This window comes from Xenopus laevis, chromosome 2L (assembly GCF_017654675.1).
Source record: "Xenopus laevis strain J_2021 chromosome 2L, Xenopus_laevis_v10.1, whole genome shotgun sequence".
Lineage (NCBI taxonomy): Eukaryota > Metazoa > Chordata > Amphibia > Anura > Pipidae > Xenopus > Xenopus laevis.
The window spans coordinates 117,911,970-117,934,827 of NC_054373.1; the positions used below are offsets into that span (position 1 = coordinate 117,911,970).

Sequence of the window (22,858 nt, forward strand, 5' to 3'; positions counted from 1 at the left end):
TGGACCATATTTAAATCAGGAAAGCCTTAATTTCTGAGTAATTTAAATGTATAAACATACTCTAAGGGGCAGATTTATCAAAGGTCAAGGTGAATTTTCGAAGTTAAAAACTTTGAATTTCGAGCTATTTTTTGTGTAAATCGACTAGGGAACAGTCCCAATTCGACTTCGACCATTCACCATCTAAAACCTGTCGAAGTGCTGTTTTAGCCAATTTGGAGTCAATTGGTGGACTTTGAGAAATCAAAGTTTTTTGGGGGAAAACCTTTGAATCGAACCTTTCTATCGTACAATTAGAATTTGGCCGAATACTGACCTCTTTGACTCAAAAAAAACTTTGTCTTCACTTCGGTTGGTCTTTTTGAAATAGAATTTCAAAGTTTTTTCAATTCGAAATTCGACCCTTGATAAATATACCCCTTAATGTTGCAGAACTTCCTTTAAAGAGAAGTGTTTTCCCTAAATATTGATTAGGACAAGGAAAGTTTCTGACAAGATCATAGTGAAGATCAGAGGACTGTTCTGTGTTGTACTATGCACTATTATGGCATCGGTAATAGTTGTGATTCCCCAATAGTCCAGACGTCCCTGGCATCTGATACAACTGGGCATGGAGGCACCTATGAAACATCCATTTCAGCAGGATCTCTTGTCATAAAGCCTGATATATGTCAAGGATGTGTTCCATCAGTCCTTGACGCCCTGGAAAAAGAATGGAAGGCTTTCAGGATGACCTTTCAAAAAATGTTGCTAAGTTTTTTACACAGCTCATTATTACAGAGTTTGGGACTGTTTGCACACTTTCCCAGACCAAATAGCCCAGAATCAAGGTTGGTGTTCTAATTTTTGTTTGCATGCTTTATAAAATGTCTCAGCAATAGTACGAGAAGTTTTATCTGTCATAAGAGAGAAGCCATAGTTGGAAGATCCAATGTTTATTCAGTGCCATAAAGGGATTCTATCCATGTGTCCATCAAAGCCAAACATGTCTGTATGAAGAAAGACTGGCCAAGTTGAGGTTTTTCACACTAGAGAAGAGGCGCTTAAGGGGTGATATGATAACTATTTATAAATATATAAGGGGATCATATAATAATCTCTCTAATGCTTTATTTACCAGTAGGTCTTTCCAGCTGACACAAGGTCAGCCATTCCAATTAGAAGAATGTAAGTTCAGTCTAAATATTCGGAAGAGATTTCTTACAGTGAGAGCTGTGAAGATGTGGAATTCTCTCCCTGAATCAGTTGCAACGGCTGATACATTAGATAGCTTTAAGAAGGGGTTGGATGGCTTTTTAGCAAGTGAGGGAATACAGGGTTATGGAAGATAGCTCATAGTACAAGTTGGTCCAGGGACTAGTCCGATTGCCATTTTGGAGCCAGGAAGGAATCCCCCCCCCCCCGAGGCAAATTGGAGAGGCTTCAGATGGTTTTTTTTGCCTTCCTCTGAATCAACCTAGCTAGCAGTTAGGCAGGTTATAGTCAGTAAGAAAAGTTTTCCCCCTCTGAGGCAAATTGGAGAGGCTTCAGATGGGGTTTTTTGCCTTCCTCTGGATCAACTGGCAGATCGGCAGGTTATGTACAGACTTAAGGTTGAACTTGATGGACGTGTGTCCTAACTTACTATTTACTATGTTAAATTCTTATAAACTATGTTAAAGTGTTGCTTTTGGTTGTAATGACCCTTTGAAGTTGGAGATATCCCATCGCTATCAGCAAAGGAACCAAACATTATTTTGAAGCAAAGTAAAAAGTCAACCAGACTGATTTTTCTACTCAAAGACATATACATATACATACATATAGGTCTTGAGATTGAACTGCCATTTTTTCATATCCTTTTCTAAATAAGTAGGCTAGGCTCATTTCATAATTAAGTTGGATTGAAAAAAACTACCATCAAGTTCAACCCCTCCAAATGAAACCCACTGTTCATACACACACCCACATAAACTGCACATACCAATATCTATATCAAATGTAGATTTGAGTATCACTGTAGCGTTTAGTTATTTTAAATTCAGGTAAAGTTTAATATACAGGCATTGTAAATGAGGAGGTGTGGATACAATTCACAACATCATACAGTGCATAATCTACAATCATAGGTAAAATGCTGGTTGTTTATTACTGCCCATTAAACACTGTACAACCGAATACAGGGCAGTAAAGGCATATTGCGAATCATTATTAGGATTTAGATTAGATTATTTATCTAGCCATTGACACCAGATTTTATGAAAGTTACTAGGACTCCCCCTTTGGAGACTATGCATTCCAGGTTGCAAGGTACAACCTGCTCTGCTTTTCCAGTTTTGCATTGAGTTTTTTGACTAGGGAAAAGAGCTTGATGGACAAACATTCGATGATATTGGTTGGTAATGGTATTACTTAGAACATTGAGTAGGCAGGCCTTAGGGTTCTATGCAGGGTGGTATTCATGATAGTGTCAAGTTTGCAGACCAGAATGGTTTAATATCATCACATTCCCATACATATGTATTACTTTTTTCTAAGTTGCATCTGGTACATACAGTATATTGTGTCTAGCAGGGCTCATTAGATGCGACCTGGTTGGAGTTAGTTCTATGCCAGACATATAATCAAATCATTTGTAACCTGTAGCACATTGAGACTAGTTGGGGGGTTTCCATTGTTTCCTGCCATTCTTCATCCAGTATGAAATCTGTTGCTCCTTCCCACTTTTTACGGAGGGTATCTAGTGGGCCAGCCCTACTTTCTTGCAGTAGTAAAGCTTAAAGGATAGATATAAGGCCTTTGATAGATGGCAGCCTTTTTTCCTCTACTATTATAGAGTATTACTATAGCCTTCACAACATCATCCAGCAGTGCATTCCACAACTTCACTGCACTTAGCATGAAGAACCACCTATGCTGCTTCAGATGAAAGTTCTTTTCCACTAGTCTAAAGCGATGGCCTCTGGTGCGGTGATCCTCTTTATGGGGAAACAAGGTGCCTTGTTACTGTCTATAATGTCCTCTAATGTACTTATAAAGAGTTCTCATGTTCTCTCGGAAGCATGTTTTCCAGAGAGAACCACAACTGTGACAATCTACCCTCATGATTTAAATCTTCCATCCCTTTAACCAGTTTAGTTGTGTGTCTCCAGCTTATTTATATCTGTCTTAAGGACAGTCCAAAACTGCACTGCATATTCAAGGTGAGGCCTTATCAGGGACCTATAGAGGCAAAATTATGTTTTCATCCTTTGAGTTAATGTCCTTTTTTTGCTTTAGTAGCCACAGAATGACACTGCCTAAAATAAGACAACTTGTATCTAGAAAAACCACTATATATTTCTCATTCTTAGAGAAAGATTAGTATGGCTGCATCAGGCCCCACTATAGGCTATTTATATAGAGCAGTCAGGTGGACCTCAATCACTACAATCACTACTTTCATCACTACTTTCATCATTCTCATGAAGTGAGATTCAGGTTAAACAACCTTTTTTTCCCTTCCCTGCTTAGCATAGCAAGCACCGATAATGGTGATTTACTGCCATGGTGACTTGGGGTATATAGAAATGTTGCTACTTACTCTCATAACAATTTCCAAGTCAGTTTCCATCTTCCCTCTCTTCAAAGGTTACTGTTATTAAAGCTGGTTGGTTGGAGAGCAGCCCTTTTTAGTTTCTCTGTTTTTGATGGCTGTGCAATTTTAGACTTATTTTAGTCGCTATATTCAGGGGCCACTAATGGACTTTAAATATTGAGCACACAAAGTTAGATGGCGTTGCACTTAATATACGGTAAACGTCACCAATTTCTCAGGTTTTTAAGAAGGGAGAGGGAACAAAATTATTGTAATTGCTTACCCAATTAAAGGCATGTATGAAACACATTATATTTGCTGAAATATAAACAGCTTTGGGCATACTTCCTACTTAAAGAATGTATTCGCAGTTAATAAACCAGAGCCTAACACTAAATTGCATCTAGTACAACTACTGACAGGATGACAGTTTGAAAGACTATTGAATATATTTTCCCATAGTGTTCATTTATGTCTTTATGTGTTAAACCCATCAACTACATTCAATTTTGACTGATTGCAAATGTTCTATATGGCATTTGGGGATAATACCAGCAACAAAACTTCATTATGTTCTATAATTGTGAAAATGAAAATGTTTTATTTACCGCATTATTGAATCAATATTCACGACTGAGCTGCAAATGTGGCTACAAAATTAAACATAATGCCGTTAAAAAAGCAATAAAATGAGCATCAGTCATACAAAAAAATGGTAAGATCATAAATTGATCTGAGAAAATAATAATTTCATTTAGTAAAAGCACATTTTCAAATGTTCTGTGTTCTCACCAGATTAATGTACTTTGTCTATATAGCATTTACAGGATCAAAACTAGATACATATAGTACTTTTAAATATAGTATTTTTAAAATTCGGGTTTATTTTTGATGTAGACAGTGAAATACAAGGTTTGTGTGATGTGCTGAAGCATTCTCCATAAATAACATGGCATAACAAGTCACCCTGAATAGATGATATTTGTGCAGTTGTATTGCTGTGGCCTTGGATAACCATAAGAAAAATAAAGCACCTTAGCAGCTGTCAATGAAACTGCTGATTTTCTAGAAAATGCCTTTTAAAAAGTTATACACAAATAAAAGCAGCCCCAAAAGGTCTTTATTGGCAAATGAGGTGATTGCATGGGCTTTGGCACCCACCACAATTGACTCATACTGCACAAAAACTTTCAGGACAACGTGGGACAATTCTGGGCAGTTTAGTACTGTCTTTTAAAAAATTGCCAAATCACCCACAATTGACCAGTTTGCCATTGCCCTATTACTTAAGACAATCTTAGAATTAACTTTTAATTTAAAATGTTCTGATTACTGGGGTCAGATAACTCCAACAGAGATTAAAAAATATGTCCTTGACTTTACTCATAATTATCCCTCTAGTCTAAAGGTTAATTTGAAATTGCCTAACTCCCTTAATAAAGAAAAAACAGTACTTTTATTTATACATTTTCTATTTTCTTTAAATTGAAAAGATTTTTTACAGCAATAAAATGACTATCTTACTTTGAGGAAAGTATTTTCTTAGGATACACATCATGACTTTCATCGTACAAGGAAGATCATATTAAACGAGATGGTAATGTACAGGCTTCAGTACTTTTCTATTTTTCTAGGATTGCACCACTTGTGCAAAACTGGTATTAGCTTTGATTCGCTGGACACAAGTCTCTAGTGTCTACTGACGCAACTGCCACTTCCATGGTGGCAATAGTTTCAGGGTTCCTTAGAGTCAGTACACGTGATTTATTAGAAGAGGCTCGACAGATGAATTGGTGCTATGCAGAAGTGCAAACAGTGTATTTGGCCTCAAGTACATTTAGGGGCCAATTCATTAACTTCGAGTGAAGGAATAGAAGAAAAAAAACGTCGAATTTCGTAGTGTTTTTTGGGCTACTTCGACCATCGAATGGGCTACTTCGACCTTTCGACTACGACTTCGAATCAAAGGATTCAAACTAAAAATTGTTCGACCATTCGATAGTCTAAGTACTGTCTCTTTAAGAAAAAACTTCGACCCCCCTAGTTCGCCACCTAAAAGCTACCGAACCCAATGTTAGCCTATGGGGAAGGTCCCCATAGGCTTGGCTAAATTTTTTTGGTCGAAGGATAATCCTTCGATCGTTGGATTAAAATCCTTCGAATTGTTCCATCGAACGATTATTCCTTTTATCGTTCGATCGCAGTATTTGTGCAAAATCCTTTGACTCCGATTTTCGAAGTCGAAGGATTTTCATTCCCAGTCGAATATTGAGGGTTAATTACCCCTCGATATTCGACCCTTGATGAATTTGCCCCTTAAACTATAGCATCAAAACACACACAACAGTTATAGTTCAGCTAAAATATGGTGCACCAGAACAAATCACCAGTAACAAATTTAGAGAAATTACATTTTCCAAATGCCACATTTATATTTTAAAACATTAAATTTGAAAGAATAGCCATATAGGCAATATATTAGGGGCAACACAGTTCATTGCATAGTCCCTCTGGAAAATGACCAGATGTTTTAGGAGCAAAGATCTGTGTAGATAAAAGGCACTCTAGGTTACATATTGGGGCATATTTAGTGCCCTAATCTCAAGTGCATACATAATCTCTCTAAAATCCCTGCGGTAAAACTAGACAGGTTTGAAAGTAAATAAGTCAAATCAGTGCCAAGAAACACATTTTCCATAGACGGGGCAAAGTAAATAAAAATGTAAACAAAAAGCGCCAACCTAACAACCAGAAAAAGTTGCTTGTTTACGGGGTCCTTCGCCAAAAAACGTTAAAATATTTCACAGTTATTTGTAAATGTAACTGCCAGTGAAAGCAGTAAGAAAGCTAGCCTATGACTAAATGCCACAAAGCGTGTAAGGCTTTTTTTTTTTTTTACAGATGTGATTTTTGTACAATAAATATTTTTAAGCAGCAACTTGACTGTGATCCAGTTTTGTGCCAGCCCATTTTTGCCTAATGATGAACCGTGAGGGTCTGCAAGCTTGAGAAAGGACTTCTACAGTCTAAAGGTTTTATGGTATATTGAGAGAGTTTTGCATCTTTATTATTTAGATGCCAAATGTTTGTGGACACATTATTTTGCTTGATTGTAGCCGACATTGTGCCAATGTAAACTCTTTTTATATTCAACTATTTCTTGTGCCACCTAAGATCTGGTTTGGAAAGGTCACCAAACTTGTGGATCTTTAGCTATTGTGTTCACCAATGTATTGAAGCACATCAGAATCCTCTGTCTTTTGCATGTGTGTAGCTAAGATCAGTTGCACTTCCATATTTTACAAAACCCCCCATATTGGGGAAAAATTCTTTTGCACAGCCTATTTAGCCAGTTTTTATTTTTACACAGAATTCCATTAACCATGCAACTTTGTACAAGACAAGTTCTCAGTTTAGAAAGCAATTATGTGTTAATTTGGCACAACATAGAAACAGTAAGCAGAAGGCTGGGTACTCACTGTGAGGGGGTTGCCAGTCAGTCTCCATAGTATTCAAACCAGTAAAAACGGGAAAAAACCAAACCAAAAAATTGTACATGCAAAAGGGTATTTTTTGCATGTGCCACTGACTGAAGACCCCTTTTATGGGGTTAGAATGCATTGGGTTTCCTATTTTTTATATAATTATAATGAAAATTTTTAATGCTGTTGTGCCCCATTCCCTTCACTCAAGTTCTCAGATTAGAACACAATACATTATCTTACAGTGCTTTACAGTAGGTAACTGGTTTCTCTTTGGGAATGGCTAAGGAAGCTAAAAGACTGGGCTACAGATACAACTTACTGGATCAGGATATCACTGTGATTTAAAACACCACAACATTTGTAATAACAATTTATAATTCCAAACAGTAAAATACAATTGATATAAATAATAAAAATGTATATAAAAAGGTATATATGAAAACCAACATTTAAAAATTAAAAAGTCATTTTAAAAATAAAAAGAGCATTTTATTTTTCCTTTAACATTCTACCACATTTGTAGAGTTAAACAGATACTGGCTTGAAGACATGTTTTTTGTTAACAGGGTGCATGCGAAAATGTAATTAAAATATATATATTATAATCTTTTGTGCTTTCAATACAACAATAACTTTCTCTACAATTCTTCCTAATTCTAAAGGAAAAGAATTCTACATATTTAATCAGAAAATGGAGAAAGACAGTGTTTATCCAGAGGTGAAGACCTGACTATAAATATATATCTATAGGAATCCTGTTTGCAGACAAATAAAATTTTTGCTTGTGTAATAAAAAATAAAAAGCAAATTGTTTAATATCAACTAAAATGGTTTTCTGTATTTTAAAGTTAAATGTTCATTACCGTACAACATTCATAAAAATGTATTAAAGGGCCAGTGAACCCCCTTGTTCAACATGAGTTTAGGGACTAGGGCTTGTGCAGAACATACTTGTTATACTGTTTTAAAGGATAAGTAAAAAATTCAAAATTTGATGTAAAATTGCTTAGGGTGTTAAGCACTTTCTTTTTTTTCAGGTTTCAGAGCTATTTATTTTTATTAACTGCCAATATAATGAATTTTGTAAATAACAGCACCACCGGCTGGTCAGTTCCTATAACAGTACAGCCAAAGTGGTAAATCTTCAGAAGGAAATCAGAAAAGTGTTTGCCTCAGAAAGGAGGTGGGAAAGGGCATCTGAGGTTTCTGATCCTCTTCTCGAGCAAAGCAACATCAGAACTCTTCTCTGTTTTCCTTTTTAAGGTAGATCTATTTGACTGTACAGTTACAGGAACTGACCTGCAGCTGTGGTTACAAAAGTCATTATATTGGCAGCTAAAAAAACTGAAATAGCAAAAAATTATTAATTGGAAAAAGAGTGCTTAGAAAAATTACCCTTAGCACTTTTACATTCAAATTTTTAAAGGTTATCATTCAATTAAAATAAATCAATGTTTTTTCTTATTTCAAAGAGGGAAACTGGAGCTACTCCATGCTCGGTCTTTGTTCAGCAGATAATTAGATTTCCAAAGCACAGATATGCAAATATACATTATGCAGGGGGTTAATCTGTGCACTAGTAAGATAATTACCTACCTCACAAGGACCAGCAGGAAGAGGCTTCAATATCCACATTTAGCTCAATAAATAAAAAACAGATTTTTGCACGATGAAAACTATAGGAAGTAGGCATGTTCACCACAAATACTGTTAATTGAACGTGTGCTAATATAAGGGTATACTCCTGCTTTAAGGCAGCTGTTTATGGAAAGGGTTTCACTAAGGGCTGGGACACACTGGGCGATTTGGGGAGATTTAGTCTCCTGGCGACTAATCGCCGCGACTTTCCACGACCAATCTTCCCCGAATGCCTCCATTCGCTCTGCGCCTGGCTAAAATGAAAAATCGCCTGCGCTAATCACACGCGGCGATTCGTTTTCCGAAGTCGCCCGAAGTTTCCTTCGTTTTCCGAAGTCGCCCGAAGTTTCCTCACGAAAAATCGCCTGCGCTAATCACACGCGGTGATTCGTTTTCCGAAGTCGCCCGAAGTTTCCTTCGTTTTCCGAAGTTGCCCGAAGTTTCCTTCATTTTCCGAAGTCGCCCGAAGTTTCCTTCGTTTTCCGTCCGAAGACTTCGGAAAACGAATCGCCGCGTGTGATTAGCGCAGGCGATTTTTCATTTTAGCCAGGCGCAGAGCGAGGGGAGGCATTCGGGGAAGATTGGTCGTGGAAAGTCGCGGCGATTAGTCGCCAGGCGACTAAATCTCCCCAAATCGCCCAGTGTGTCCCAGCCCTAAATGTTATTCCTTTAAGATTATTTAATGCATTTTATCAGTATTTAAATGATAACAGGCTCATTTGGCTAATCTGCACCTGGTCAGTAACTCATAGAAACCAACCAGAAAGCTGCAGTTCGAACTATGAAAGAAAAAATGTAACTGGTTGTTATGGGTTACTGCCCAGGCAAAACTTCGAAAACTTTATCTGTCTAACAGAAAGAGATTTTTCAGTTTTTATTTATTAGTTATTCATTTTTATTTAATGATGAATTTTGAGGCAACACTCTTGCTTTTTATTGATGTATAACCTACTGAATATTCTGCTTCCACCGTCACCTAAAATCTAAAAAAGCAGTCATACATGGACCTTTTAGTATTGCCTTTCAAGTTTGCAATCTAGACAATGGTTTGGGTATTCAGACCATCAAACGTGTCTAAATTCACACAAACAAAATATATATATAAACAAAGGATAAATTAATTTTACTGGAGCTTTACGTTAGTGCTGCCAACAAATGTATAAATGTATCACTTATAAATAACAATACAATCTGCTTGAAATGTTGCACATTTCAGTATGGTTAAGAATGTTAAGAATTACATTCAATCAGTGTAATTGACTGAAAGTTCCTCTATGAATCATCAGCTTAATGGCACAATAACGCACATGCCATATAGACTTTTGTTAAAGAAATATAAATATATCTTCTTTTAAAATTTGGTATAACCAGCTACCTAGTACTTAAAAAGAGATGAAAAATATTCAATATTTGTTAATCTCTGAATATACATTTTACACTGAATATATACTCTGTGTGTGTCTTTGTGTGAGAGAAAGAGGAGGGGTGGTGTTGGTAGTGTCCTCATGTGCACAGGCCTATTACTGTACCTAGTGGCAGCTCTCACAAGCACCCAAGTGTCTACATACTACATTTGAGGATATTGTTTCCTTAAGACCTGTAAGTGCAATCAATTTACTCCATCTCACAAATATACTCTTCTAAATGAAAAATACATTTGCCCTACTCTTTGGACTTACACGTAAACATTCATTATGCTGTACTTGTGTGTGTTATAATATACATATACAGTATTTGTATGTATAGAATATACATCACAATGAAGCTTACAGAATGAAGGTATTTGCAGGATTAACGTAAAAAGAAGCAAATGCAGGCGTTATTCCAAAGCTTTGTAATTTACCATGACATTGGTCATTTCCCAAAAAACAATTGCAGTTTGTGAGCAAAACACTGGAATTGCAGCTAGTCCTACAAAGCTCATCATTGTGAATGCTTTTGTTTTGCTCAGGAACCCCGGCCTTGACAACAGTAGGCACATCTTGAGCTACAGCACTATTCCTCTTACTTACTGATAGACACAAACCATATATATATATATATATAAAATTTATAGAACATAAAAAATATTTTGTACCTCTAATTGTTCTCTATAGATTAAAATAAAAATACCTGTGCAAAATGGAAAACAAAAAAAAAAGTTTTTTTTCTTTATAAAAAAGTTGTTTGCTGCAGTTCCCCATTTCCACTAGTCCTAATTACTGTGTCTTCATGGAAATGTGGATTGCATATGGCAATACTTTCCTGGTCTTTGGGGCTATAAGAGCCAGTTGGTGAAAAAGCAGTATCTTTCAGACTGTCCTGAATACTGTTGATACTGTTTACATGTTGGCTATACTTTTTAAACAAGGGAGTTGATGTCACCCAGTTTATTAGACTGATATCCGACTGGTCTAGCTTTGAGTTCCACTGGAATGTTTCATCCAAGGGTAAGGTGTCAAGTAGTATAGAAGAATCATGGTAAAAAGTATTGTTCCTTGCTCCAGGTTTCACACAGCTGGAAATATCCTCGCAGGAACAAAAGCTATGGCTGGCTGTCTCATTCCTTGCTTCATTGGGTGAGGAATAATACTGGCGATTTTGGTCAAGATCCATATTATTTTGTCTTTGGTTTGTGTTTGAAGCAATGCTATAGTTATTTGGTTCTGTTGTTTTACTTTGCATTTCAGATGCAGCGCTGGATTTCAATCTATTAAGATTACCAGTAAGGCACTCTGGATGGGCTCTCAGCAGTCTGCGGCCAAGTTGTATATGTGTTGGAAACATAGTGCCCTGGACAGATTTGTATAAAAACCTACAAATGGAAAACAGGAAAATGCTTAAAATACATATCTGAACAGAGAATTTATAACTTATACTTATAACCCTCAAAGATTGTGAAGCATAGCTAAGCAAACTTATGTAACATGGTCATTTCACAATGTGGCAGTGGGCAAGAGGCAAAAAAATTCTAAAGAACTCCAACAATTCCAGAAAAATATTTGAAAATAATGTTTTTTTTGTTTTAAATTGTAGAATAAATGTATTAAACTGTAAAGCTGCATTCTCATTTTAGGGCTTTGAAATAATACTTATGAACGATGACATTTAAAATTATATTTACCACTGTCTATTATGTGCCGGTATCACTCTTTAATTTCACATATTTATTGTAGGAAATAGTATGCCAGACGTCTGTGCCTTCTCTACAATGCAATTAATATTACTAATACTATTCCCACGTGATACTTGGTTGAGCTGGTCATATCTCACAGAACCAAAACTCTGTCTATGGGGTCTATGCACAGTGGTCTATCAGTATAAGTCATGGACCTTCAGATATGAGCAATCAAAATAAAAAAAAAAAATAAATAAAAATCTTGTTAAATGATGACCACTGCAAGGTACAAGGGGGATCTAATGTGAATATCTTTATGTTTTTCTCTAACTAAATGCATTTCGTTGAAAAAAGAAATAAGTAATTAAGCAACAGATGATATTTATGTTATACATGTTTATTATGTGCCTCCATAACAGGTATTATTATGTACAGGCATTCTGCTCATATATTACAGGTATGGGACCTGTTATCCAGAATGCTCGGGATCTGGGGTTTTCCAGGTAACAGATCTTTCCGTAATTTGGGTCTTCATGCCTTAAGTCTACTAGAAATTAATTTAAATATTAAATAAACCAAATAGGCTGGTTTTGCTTCCAATAAGGATTAATAATATCTTAGTTGGGATCAAGTACAAGCTACTGTTTTAATAAGAAAATCATTTTTAAAAATTTGGATTTGGGTAAAACGGAGTCTATGTGAGACAGCCGTTCCGTAATTCGGAGCTTTCTGGATATTGGGTTTCCGGATAAGGGCTCCTATAATTGTATTGTGTAAGTGCCTGGAGGCCCTTGAACAAAAGGCACATGAATTTTATGAGCATTCTAGCTTGCATTCTGCTAAAAAGTGGCTTCATTCTGTAATTCAATATATAAATGACAGAAAGTATTCAATGATTCACCTGATCTTAAAGAAATCACTATTCTATGACTGCACCACCAAAGTTACTGTGTAAAGCTGGCCATACACATAACCATACGCCTGTTTGGCGAGGCCATCAAACCAGTGGATCTTTGCCCAACTGGGCAATTTATGTGCTGGGTCCAAACAGACTGATCCAGTTGTTATGCTCGTTATGAGAGGACTAGATCATCATGTCGATGCAGTCCTTGCCCGACAGGATTTTGAAACTGGGAAGGGTCCATTCATGGGCAGATATGCTGCTGATTTGGTCTGAAGGGGCCAGATTGGCATTTTATATCTGACTGCCCAGTGTGTATGCCCAGCTAAACTGCCCAGATTATAATCAGGAAAAATATTCTATAGGGTTAAGAGATCATTATTTAAAACTTAAATTATATTACAAAGTATAAAAATAGCTGTAGTTTAGGATGGATAAGATGCAGCCATAATGTGAAATAGGGGCCAAATAGTAAAAGAGCAATGTGGATTGTAAATGTTCTTACAGATACTGAAAGGAGTGTGCGTAAAGAAGGTATTGGGCAAAATAAGAAAAACCTTTTGCAGCTGTATCCACTTATTGACCCCCTCATTTGAATTTCACCCCATTTTGCCTTTGTGCACACCACCATGTATTATCTTGGCATTAGAAGGCAGTCCCCATATTATTTTGTATATTCTACTACAAATACCCACAACAGCAGTAATTCCAAAACTGCGCCACCATTACTCTTACTTACTTACATTTTAGGTGCAAATAAAACCTCTTATGCAGGAAAATGGCAATTGAAAGAAACAAAACAGGACATGAAATGATAATGAATAAAAAGAAAATACAAATACCTTGGCAACAATGCTGTAACAGGTGATAAAATGCAAATAAAATAAAATAAAGGGTTGGCCATTAATTTCTGCATAGTCCAATAGGGATTTGAAGGAGGGTTGCATGTTGGACAAGATGAATTGTAAACAAGAGCCACAGTAAAAAACAAAAGGATGCTGAACACAATTGAAGATACATTGATCCATGTCTGAAAACAAATCAAGAATAAGTAGTTAGCGAAACCTAAGGAGCACCAAGGTTATCAGAAATGTGTTTATAGTTTTAAAGTAGGTCTTACATAACTTGCCCTAGATTATTTCATTTGCAGCTACTCCTGGTGATATTTTGCAGCCCTGACTTAACCAATATTTTTCAATAAAAACCTGATTAAACATTTTACCAATTAGAGCAGTTAACTGACCAAGTTAAAATTATCTTTTCCCTCACCCATGTTTTAGTTTCCATTCCCAAGTGCATCATAATCGTGAAAAGTGCACAAGTCACAATTGGCGTCCCCCAGGTAAATAAATCAATGTCAGAATCGTAGAAACTCTGGAGAATAAAACACATCATTATTTTGATTGATATAGCATTTAGGTTTTTAACTGCATGGTATGAATCAATTAGAGCAGTTCAGTAAACAAACACTTAGTCAGAGGGCACTGCCTGAAAAAAAAAAAAAAAACAAGCACATCAGACATTGCAAATCAATGGATTGTTGAGGGCAAGCCTGAGAGAGGAAAATGTTTTTGAGGAGAACAAAATCAAAGGGTCTGAAAGGTGATTTTAAAATGTACACTATAGTAAAAGAACAGTATATTGATATGTAAGGTTGGGCTTTTTTTTGGTGGTATGAGATAAGATTCTAGGGGACAAATTTACTAAAGGGCGAAATGACTAACGCGGGCGAATTCGCTAGTGAAGGAGACAGTCTCTAGTGATACTTCGCTCCCTAACGCCTGGCAAATTTGCGCTCTGGCGAATGGACGTAACTACGTAAATTCACTAAGATGCGGATTTTACTGAACGTTACCTCTTGTGCCAGACTTGGGGTAACCGGCTTCCCCCATACATTTCCTAACATATGGCACATAAACTATACACTGGGCTCATGTGTAGGGCATTATAACAACTTCATTTTATTTTATTAAGATTTCCTATGCTTGTGTAGTGTAATGTATTTGCTGCAACATATACGTCCATTCAAATTTAACTTCCTGCCGTATGTAAATTAGGCAACGCTAGTGCAACTTCGCTTTGCTTGGCGCAGTAACACTAGCACAATTCCCCAGCGTTCAGCTCCCTGGATGCAACTTCGGATTTTAGCGAATCAGCATTGTCCTGGTGAATCTATGCCTGGCGAAGTGTTGCGCTGTGAGCAAAGCGGTCGCTGGCAAATTTTCAAAGGTTAGTGAATTTGCCCCTATGGCTAGAAAGAATATTTATGGTGTGCATGTGCAATGCAGATTTATGGGGATTTGATAGTGTATATACCATACATAAGTATACATATAAGTATTACAGAGTCAAACTGTGACTGTGACACGTAATGCAATCTTTCGAGATTATCATAACATATGCTAAACAAGTGGAGGAATAGTCAGAGCAGTACAGTTAAGAGGCTGCTTTAGAAGATTCATTACAGTTAGGAAAGGAGGCAATCCATGGAAATGAAGGTCAATTCCACAGAAAAAGATGAATAGCAATTGCTACAATTTAATGCACGGAAGAGACAAGCAAATAGACATGCGACGAGGGCAAGGCAAGATCACATTATGGAGAGAGTGCTGTACACAAATGGTGAAGAGACAATTACCAACAAAACTCCCAGTCAAAGACAACTGTAAATGACAGGAATTGGAGAGAAAGGCCTGAATCTTGATAATGAAGTAGTCTGCAGAACTTAAGATAATGTCTACAGTAAGTAGGAGATCTATCTAATATTACACATGGTAGTTGGGAAAAAGAGGAGAGATATTATATGTCCTGAGATTATGTGCACACTGTGTCATTAGGTTGCCAAGATGTAAACAGGAAGAAGAAAAGTAGCCAAATAATGTAATGTATTAAGAAAAGTTTGAAGAGGAACATGCGTTAGAAAGGTAGATTCGTAATAAATATCAGATGAAGAAAGCAGAATAAGAACCACTGCAAGAATAATAAAAAGTAAGCTACTTACAAAATATGGGATGAAAAAACATACAAGGCTTTGGTAGAAAGCATCAACCATATTAAGCCAAAACATATGAGGCTTGTATTCCTAGAAAGTGCAAAAATATCATTTAAAACACATGCAGTTCATCTTTCTAGCAACTATCACAATGAACCGCCCAAAGAGTTATTTCTCATTTACTTAATGGAAATAAAAACTTGTGAAAATTGCTTTATTCTGAATTTAAGAGTAATAATTTAATCTTTCAGAACAAAATCTTACATTATCTGACAAAAATATTTACATTTATTAATGTATATTATTAAATTTACTCTGTGTTTATGTGACCTATATCTTATCATATCACCTCCATGTTGGGTCCACTTTTATAGAGCTCGGGATTAGCAGTCAGCATTTCAGCCGGCAAGTCTTTGTCCAAAATTCCAGTGATGAGTTGTGGAATGGATGAAAATAATAAATTATAGAAGATTAAATACCACTGATCAATCATTGCTGATCCAGAGAATCCACAATAGAACTGGTACCAGAAAAGAAGAGCCACAAACATCTAGAAACGAGACAAAAAACAATTTTTGTGCTAACTAAAAGTAGAAAAAAACGCACAGAAATCAGATTTCTTGTAATATATGTTTGATAAGAATGAATATACATGCATATATGCACATTATTTCATATCTAAATGAGTGGGCATTGCCCTGAATCATACAGCACTAACAAAAAAATAAAACAATGCTAGGCAGGACATTATGAAGGCATAAAGTTCCTATACCAGCAAATGGCTGGACATTGCATTCTAATTAAAACAAAATGATGTTATTTATATAACAATCATATCAGTCCCTGCCCATAGCACATTCACACAAGGTAGGGTCAATTTTATTAGAAACGGGTCTGCATGTTTTTGGAGCTTCAGAGGAAGCCCCAGAAAAATCCACTCAGACATGGAAAGAACAGTGGTTGTAGCACCCCATATCCCCCTTTAAACTAGTGGTGATCCTATGCTTTTAAAATTGGGCATTTGTTTTGGGAATATTTCTCCTTTAAAAGCCTGATTGCTGGCTGGGGAGGATTTAGCCCTCAGTGAAAAAACAGCGTTCAACGGACATTGATTACAGGTAATGCTAGAATGCACATAAAAAATAAAACAAGTTAGGGACCGCCATTCGGGGTTTACCTTGACGTGGTATGGTGGCTTATCAATTTTATGATCATAACTTTGTAACAAAATAACCCCTTTTTTGGGTACATATGCAATAGCATTTATTATACTTATATATAGACTTTAAAGCCTTTAGAGTGCTCCCACAACCCCCTGTTTTGATATTATATATATACCGGTATATATATATATATATATATATATATATATATATATATATATATATATATATATATATATATAGAGAGAGAAGTGAAGAAGCTCGCACTCACAGGACTTATCAAAATCAAAAATGGTGTTTATTTCAATATAAGTAACTAACGTTTCGGCTTGCACTCAAGCCTTTCTCAAAGTGAGAAAGGCTTGAGTGCAAGCCGAAACGTTAGTTACTTATATTGAAATAAACACCATTTTTGATTTTGATAAGTCCTGTGAGTGCGAGCTTCTTCACTTCTCTACTTAATTTTTGGGCATATTGCACCCAGGCAGCGATGACTTTTTGACGTGCTGTGCCGGCTTCCTGATTATCTCATATATATATATATATATGCTGGAGTTATATAAACAGGTATAAACAGGTAATTTTACATCAAATTTTACTTCTGTGTTGTAAATATAAAAAAATTTGGCTCCTAATATGTGTATAACAATGCATTGATATTAGTCAGCCAGCATTCTGTTGTTTGGCTGGTTGATTACAACACACAAATATTACTTTATTAATATCTTACGCCCTGTGATTAGAGGGGAAGATTTTCCTGATCTTTTCTAATTTTAGTTATATTCTAACACTAGGTTTAAAAATTGTTACAGCAATAGCATTTTATATTTTGTCTCTCAAAATATAGGTATAGGATCCATTATACGGAAACCAGTTATCCACAGAGCTCAGAATTACAGAAAGACTGTCTCCCATAGACTCTATTATAATCAAATAATTAAAAATTGATCGTTCAAATCCAAGTAAGATCGCATTCGATCAAATTCAATTCAAAGTATTTAAAAAAAAAAAACACAGAATGACTCCAAATAGGTTCTAGGAGGTCCCCCATAGGCTAAAACAGCAATTCGGCAGGTTTTAGACGGCGAAAGGTCGAAGTTTTAAAGAGACAGTACATGATAGATTTCGATATTCGAGTTTTTGAATATTTTTCAAATTCGAATCGAATTTGGAATATTCCCTAGTCGAAGTACACAAAAATTACTCGAAATTCGAAATTTTTTACTTAGAATTTTCAATTCGACCCTTGATAAATCTGCCCCTTAGTATTGCATCATAGTTTCTCTTTCTCCAACCCCTATAATCAAATTTGCCAGATCTTATGTATTTTAAAAAACCAGCCCAAAAGGAATGCTTATTTCTCCTTCCCTAGGCTGCCATCTTAGATGCAGTTGCTACTGGTTCATCTGCTTCTCCCTTTCCTTTATGCCTATTTGTCTAATACTGCTCATGTGCAAGCTTTTAATGGGTCCTCTCTATGTGAATCACCTTTTAATAAGGTGCAGCCTGGTCTTCTGTATATATTTGTGCTTAATTACATTACTGGCTGCATTTTTTTCTGAAGGGGATACTCTATGAAACTTGAATCTTTCCTACACTACACTTCTGCAGGTTGTGCCCACACACAAGACAGACTGAGGGTTCTGCGCATGTCCTGATAAGTGACAGCAGACAAAAAAGGAGAGAAGGAAAAGGATATGACTTGCCCCACTAGATGAAAATCTGCACTTACGTGCAACTGAAATGTTTTAAAGAAACATTTTAAGGGGTTAAGTGACTACAATGGGGTATTGTTTAAAATGCCCAACACAATGGAGTTATGCCAGTTGAAGGTTTAGTTCTCCTTAAAAGACAAACATTCACACTGTATTTAAATTGACAGTACAAATGCCATTATGAAAGGGATTCTAGTCCCAGCCTCTGACACTCAGAAGTCATCAGAGATGACTGTTCGAAAGCAAAATGGTCAGGTCCAAGGTAGGTTTAACCAGAAACAAATAAATCTATTACTTTGCTGCATCACAAAGCTGCATTACCTTTTTCATCCTTTATTTAAATTAGTTAAAGCTTTGTTAGGCCTTAGTACACAAACACATTGGTAGTGCACCACACTGAAGTTTTGTTAACAATATTTAATGCGCTGGTAAGGAAAGGTAAAAATCCTAGGCACTTCTGACCCAGGGACAGTATGCTTCTCTTTCTTGGAGAATTTCTGTACTGCATGAGCCTGCCCAGGGAGCTGCAGGGAATGCTGGGAAACCAGAGCAACATGGCCACTGTGCTGAGAAGAAAAATAATCCCCTGGGTTGGTATATTGAAAAAGTGGAGTGATGTCCTTTTCTGAAGTAGTTTTCGGAATTTTATTGCATGTTTTTAGCACAAAAATAAAATGTATACTTCCAGTTATTATTTAAGACACGAACAAGCATAAGGAATAAAAATTGCAGATGAAAATATTAATTACGTGTTTAAATGAGAACATTGAGGCATTTAAAACTTTTATTTCCTGCATAGCTTTGGGAATTCACTGTACAAAATGCCTATATATTGAAGTTTTGTAAAGTAGTCAATTTAAGTGTGCAGTTGTGTTCAATAAAACTGAATTTTCTTATTGAATCTATGTTAAAACTGCTGAAGTGGAAATTGCAAAGCAGATACTGCAGATCATTTATTCAAGAGTATTTTCCATACATAGCATTAGATTATAATGCAGTACGATATAGATGAGGGGTGAAGTTATACTGTAGTTTAATGAAGGAAATGAAATCCATAGATAATTTCTCTTGCACAGACAGATTTATATTAAACCCTCTACACCCCCAGACAGAATTTCTCTGCAGTTCATTTCTTGTTTTTATGAGGGAATATGAAGATATATTTTTTTCAAAATTTAAGTGGTTATAATAATGAATCCCATAGATTTTCATTAAACTGTGGTTATTAAAAGGTGATTTCTTTGCACATACTTAATCTGCATTCTTAAAACAAAGCATGTATTTTTAAGGCAAGGTTCATTATTGAAAAGCTGGTGCTATACTCATCAAAACAGTAGAATGCTTGTTGTGAATCCCTAGCATCCCTAGCATGAGTCTCTTGGCAGTATGCCAAGAGACTCATATTCCTGATATGGTGCCAATATTCAAAATGAGAACTTGTCCTCAGCTGGAAACTATAAGCCTGTAAGCTTGATGTCTGTAGTAAGAAAGCATTTAGGAATCAAGGAATCAATGAAGATTTATTAATTTATGTAATAAAAGTCATTAATAGGGTAATGTAACAAAAAGTCTAAAGTTTGCTTATCTCAACCTATAGCAACCAATCAAAAGCATATTTCTAAAAAGCTGAAAAGTCAATGCTAGCTGTGGATTGGTTAACTTTAGACCATTTAGTACTTTACCCACTGGGTTTTGCATATGCGAATTAGAGAAAGGAAGATTTTAAAAAGAACTGCGCGCTGTGCACATGGAAAATAAAAAAAATCACATGATTTTAAGGATTCAGTTTGACCAGACACTTGAATTTGGGTGAATCTGAATTTTTGCTGCAGGGCACCACAGTTAAGGTGAAAGGGGTTAAAGGAGCGCAAAGAGTTCCATTCTAAAGGGTTTTCCTTAGGCAGAAGCTAGATGTGTGTGTGGGGGCACACACATATATAGTATATTTTTTCCAAATAAAAATTATGTATATTTTTTTAAAGAGGCTCACTGGTGCAGAAGGTTAGCATTTGGGCTCACTATGAGGGTAGCTAACAAATTGCCATGTCTAGTGGTTTAAGCTCCTTTTAAAAAAACAAGTATTTATTTTTTTTATAATGCAGTACATCAGTTATAACATTTTAAACAAATAGACTGGCAGGAATGGAAGAGAATGTCCTAGTGGTGCTAGAGACCCAGAGAAAACAAAGGGCATTAATGATGCAAAGTCCAAGGGAAAACACACTTGGATATATTTGTTAAATTGACAGCATAGTTGTATATTTTCATTACAAGCTGTAACTTACTGCATTTTTATAGAAGAAATACAAGACCATGTTGGCCAGCCTGGAATAACACCATCGACCATGAACAAGCAAAAGCTTTTCCAAATGCCGAAACCTTGGAACAGCAAAATCACTTGCCATTACTGCCTACAAGGACAAAAGAAAGGAAACTTACTATTCAGATTACATTAAATGACACAATCATTCAGGTGAGTAACAGCAGCTGATAAGAAAAAAATATCTGGGCTACATAGAGGAGTCTAGCAAGTAAAGCAAAAAAACATAACGTTCCTAAGCTCTTGAATAAATGAGTAAAACAGGATGCCCATGTGGGCTACATTAAACCTAGCTGTATAAGGCCAAGTGTGATTTTCTTCACATTTATGTTTTTCTTTGTTTTGTGCTACTTTACACAGATCCATGCAAAATGAATCTAAACTAACACTCACAAAAAAGGTTTATTTAGGTAGCCAGCATTACACTGTGCACTGAACTGAAATGCACACAGATGTCTTTTTGCCCCACTGAGCAAAAATTTGTGCAATTAGATGTAAAATTTTGTCTAATAAGTATAATGGCACAGAACTAAAAGTCAGTCTGATGTGTTGGGTTTAAAATTTGTTCTGGGAGGTGTAATGGAGTGAAAAGGAAAATCAATTTGCTTTATTGCATATAATGGAGTGCAAGGAGAGGTTAATTTAATTTGCTACATATCCATTTTCTCTGTGCATAATAAGAGATTACTATTTGATTTTAGGTATTATCCAAATAAATGTTTCTAACTAAATTATTTTAAGTTCTAAGTGTAAATAATCCACCTACAAACATTAATATCATTATTACTGGTTAGAGAAAAAACAAAAGGCAATTTGTATTTTTTCCTGCTATGTAAATAATAAAAAACAAACAAACAAAAAAAAACCCCATAAATACCCAAAATAAAATAAAATCCCTCAAAAAAATCTCAAGGCAACCTAGTTTCCTGACTTTGATGCATCATAGAGCAACAATCCTATGTGGCGAGCAGAGAGGACTTGCTACCTATATTGATTGGAACAAAAATCCCAGACTTTCCCCTAGTGAGGTGAAACGTCCAAAGGACTATGCATAGTCAATTGTGAGAAAAGATTTCTCTATGCACAAATTTAAATTTAGAACAACAAACTGACCTGCATTCCTTCTTGACCAGAGATTCCAACCCCAACGTCAGCCACCTGTATCATGCTGACATCATTGGTTCCATCTCCTATTTAAAAAAAACAAAAAAAAAAACAGGTGAAACAATTAAAGATATAATATAAAATACGAAGAATTCCAGCTTTTAGATACAGCAACAACGGTCTAGCTAGCAGTAAAAGGCATTACTGGAGCAATCTGCTGTTGGGTGCACTAGGGATCAAATGAAGCAAACTACTATAAAAAAGTATTCTAGTAATCAGTAGCAAAGTAGTTACAGGGAGAGTTTCATGTGTGGATAATGTTATGTGAAATATGAAATAGAAGTATGGTACACAAACCTAACAAAACACTCGTATAAATATGGAAAAAATATGGAATTAGACCAGATCTATAAAATGAGATACTTACCTATTGCTAAAGTCATAGCTCTGAGCTTATCACGAACAAGCTTTACCACCATGCTTTTCTGAAGAGGGGTGGAACGACAACACAGAACTGAACGGCATTTTCTAGCAAGTAATAGAAATTTTTCTGACTGTGTTATATCTAGTGCAAAGGCTAAGGTTTTTCCATCTATCACAAGTCCAAGGCTAGACTGCTTTAAATCTGGAGGCCAAAGAGTATTGTTCTGGACAGAGTCAATGCCAGTCTCGCCAATGACTTTTTCCTGAGAGCCACTTGAAAACTTGGATTGTACGTAGTGCAAACACTGTTCAAGCAACATAGAACATTCTTCCTGGATAGAAAAATACGGGACAGTGAGAGCTTAGTCACATTGCGCTGATTTTTTGCAGTTAGTGCACTTGACAGTCTAGAAATTCATTATATATTTGTACAGATACGCATACTTGAACAATTGCTACACTTT

At 35.9% G+C, this 22,858-nt stretch overlaps 1 protein-coding gene across 2 annotated transcripts in view; it reads right to left on the reverse strand.

Annotated features, from left to right (window-relative positions):
- Positions 1-10,043: 10,043 nt before the first annotated feature.
- Positions 10,044-22,858, reverse strand: part of LOC108708431 (phospholipid-transporting ATPase VA) — a 77,049-nt gene continuing 64,234 nt past the window's right edge. The window contains exons 14-21 of one of the 2 annotated variants that reach the window (XM_018247118.2): positions 22,399-22,726; positions 21,981-22,057; positions 20,833-20,958; positions 16,019-16,219; positions 15,679-15,759; positions 13,947-14,051; positions 13,520-13,707; positions 10,044-11,473 (exon numbers count right to left, since the gene is read on the reverse strand). In XM_018247118.2, the coding sequence (XP_018102607.1) occupies positions 10,831-11,473; positions 13,520-13,707; positions 13,947-14,051; positions 15,679-15,759; positions 16,019-16,219; positions 20,833-20,958; positions 21,981-22,057; positions 22,399-22,726 (1,749 nt within the window). In that variant the 3' untranslated portion in view covers positions 10,044-10,830. Of the gene's footprint in view, positions 11,474-13,519; positions 13,708-13,946; positions 14,052-15,678; positions 15,760-16,018; positions 16,220-20,832; positions 20,959-21,980; positions 22,058-22,398; positions 22,727-22,858 lie in introns of those variants that run through there. The other variant, XM_041582379.1, reaches the window with a different exon arrangement.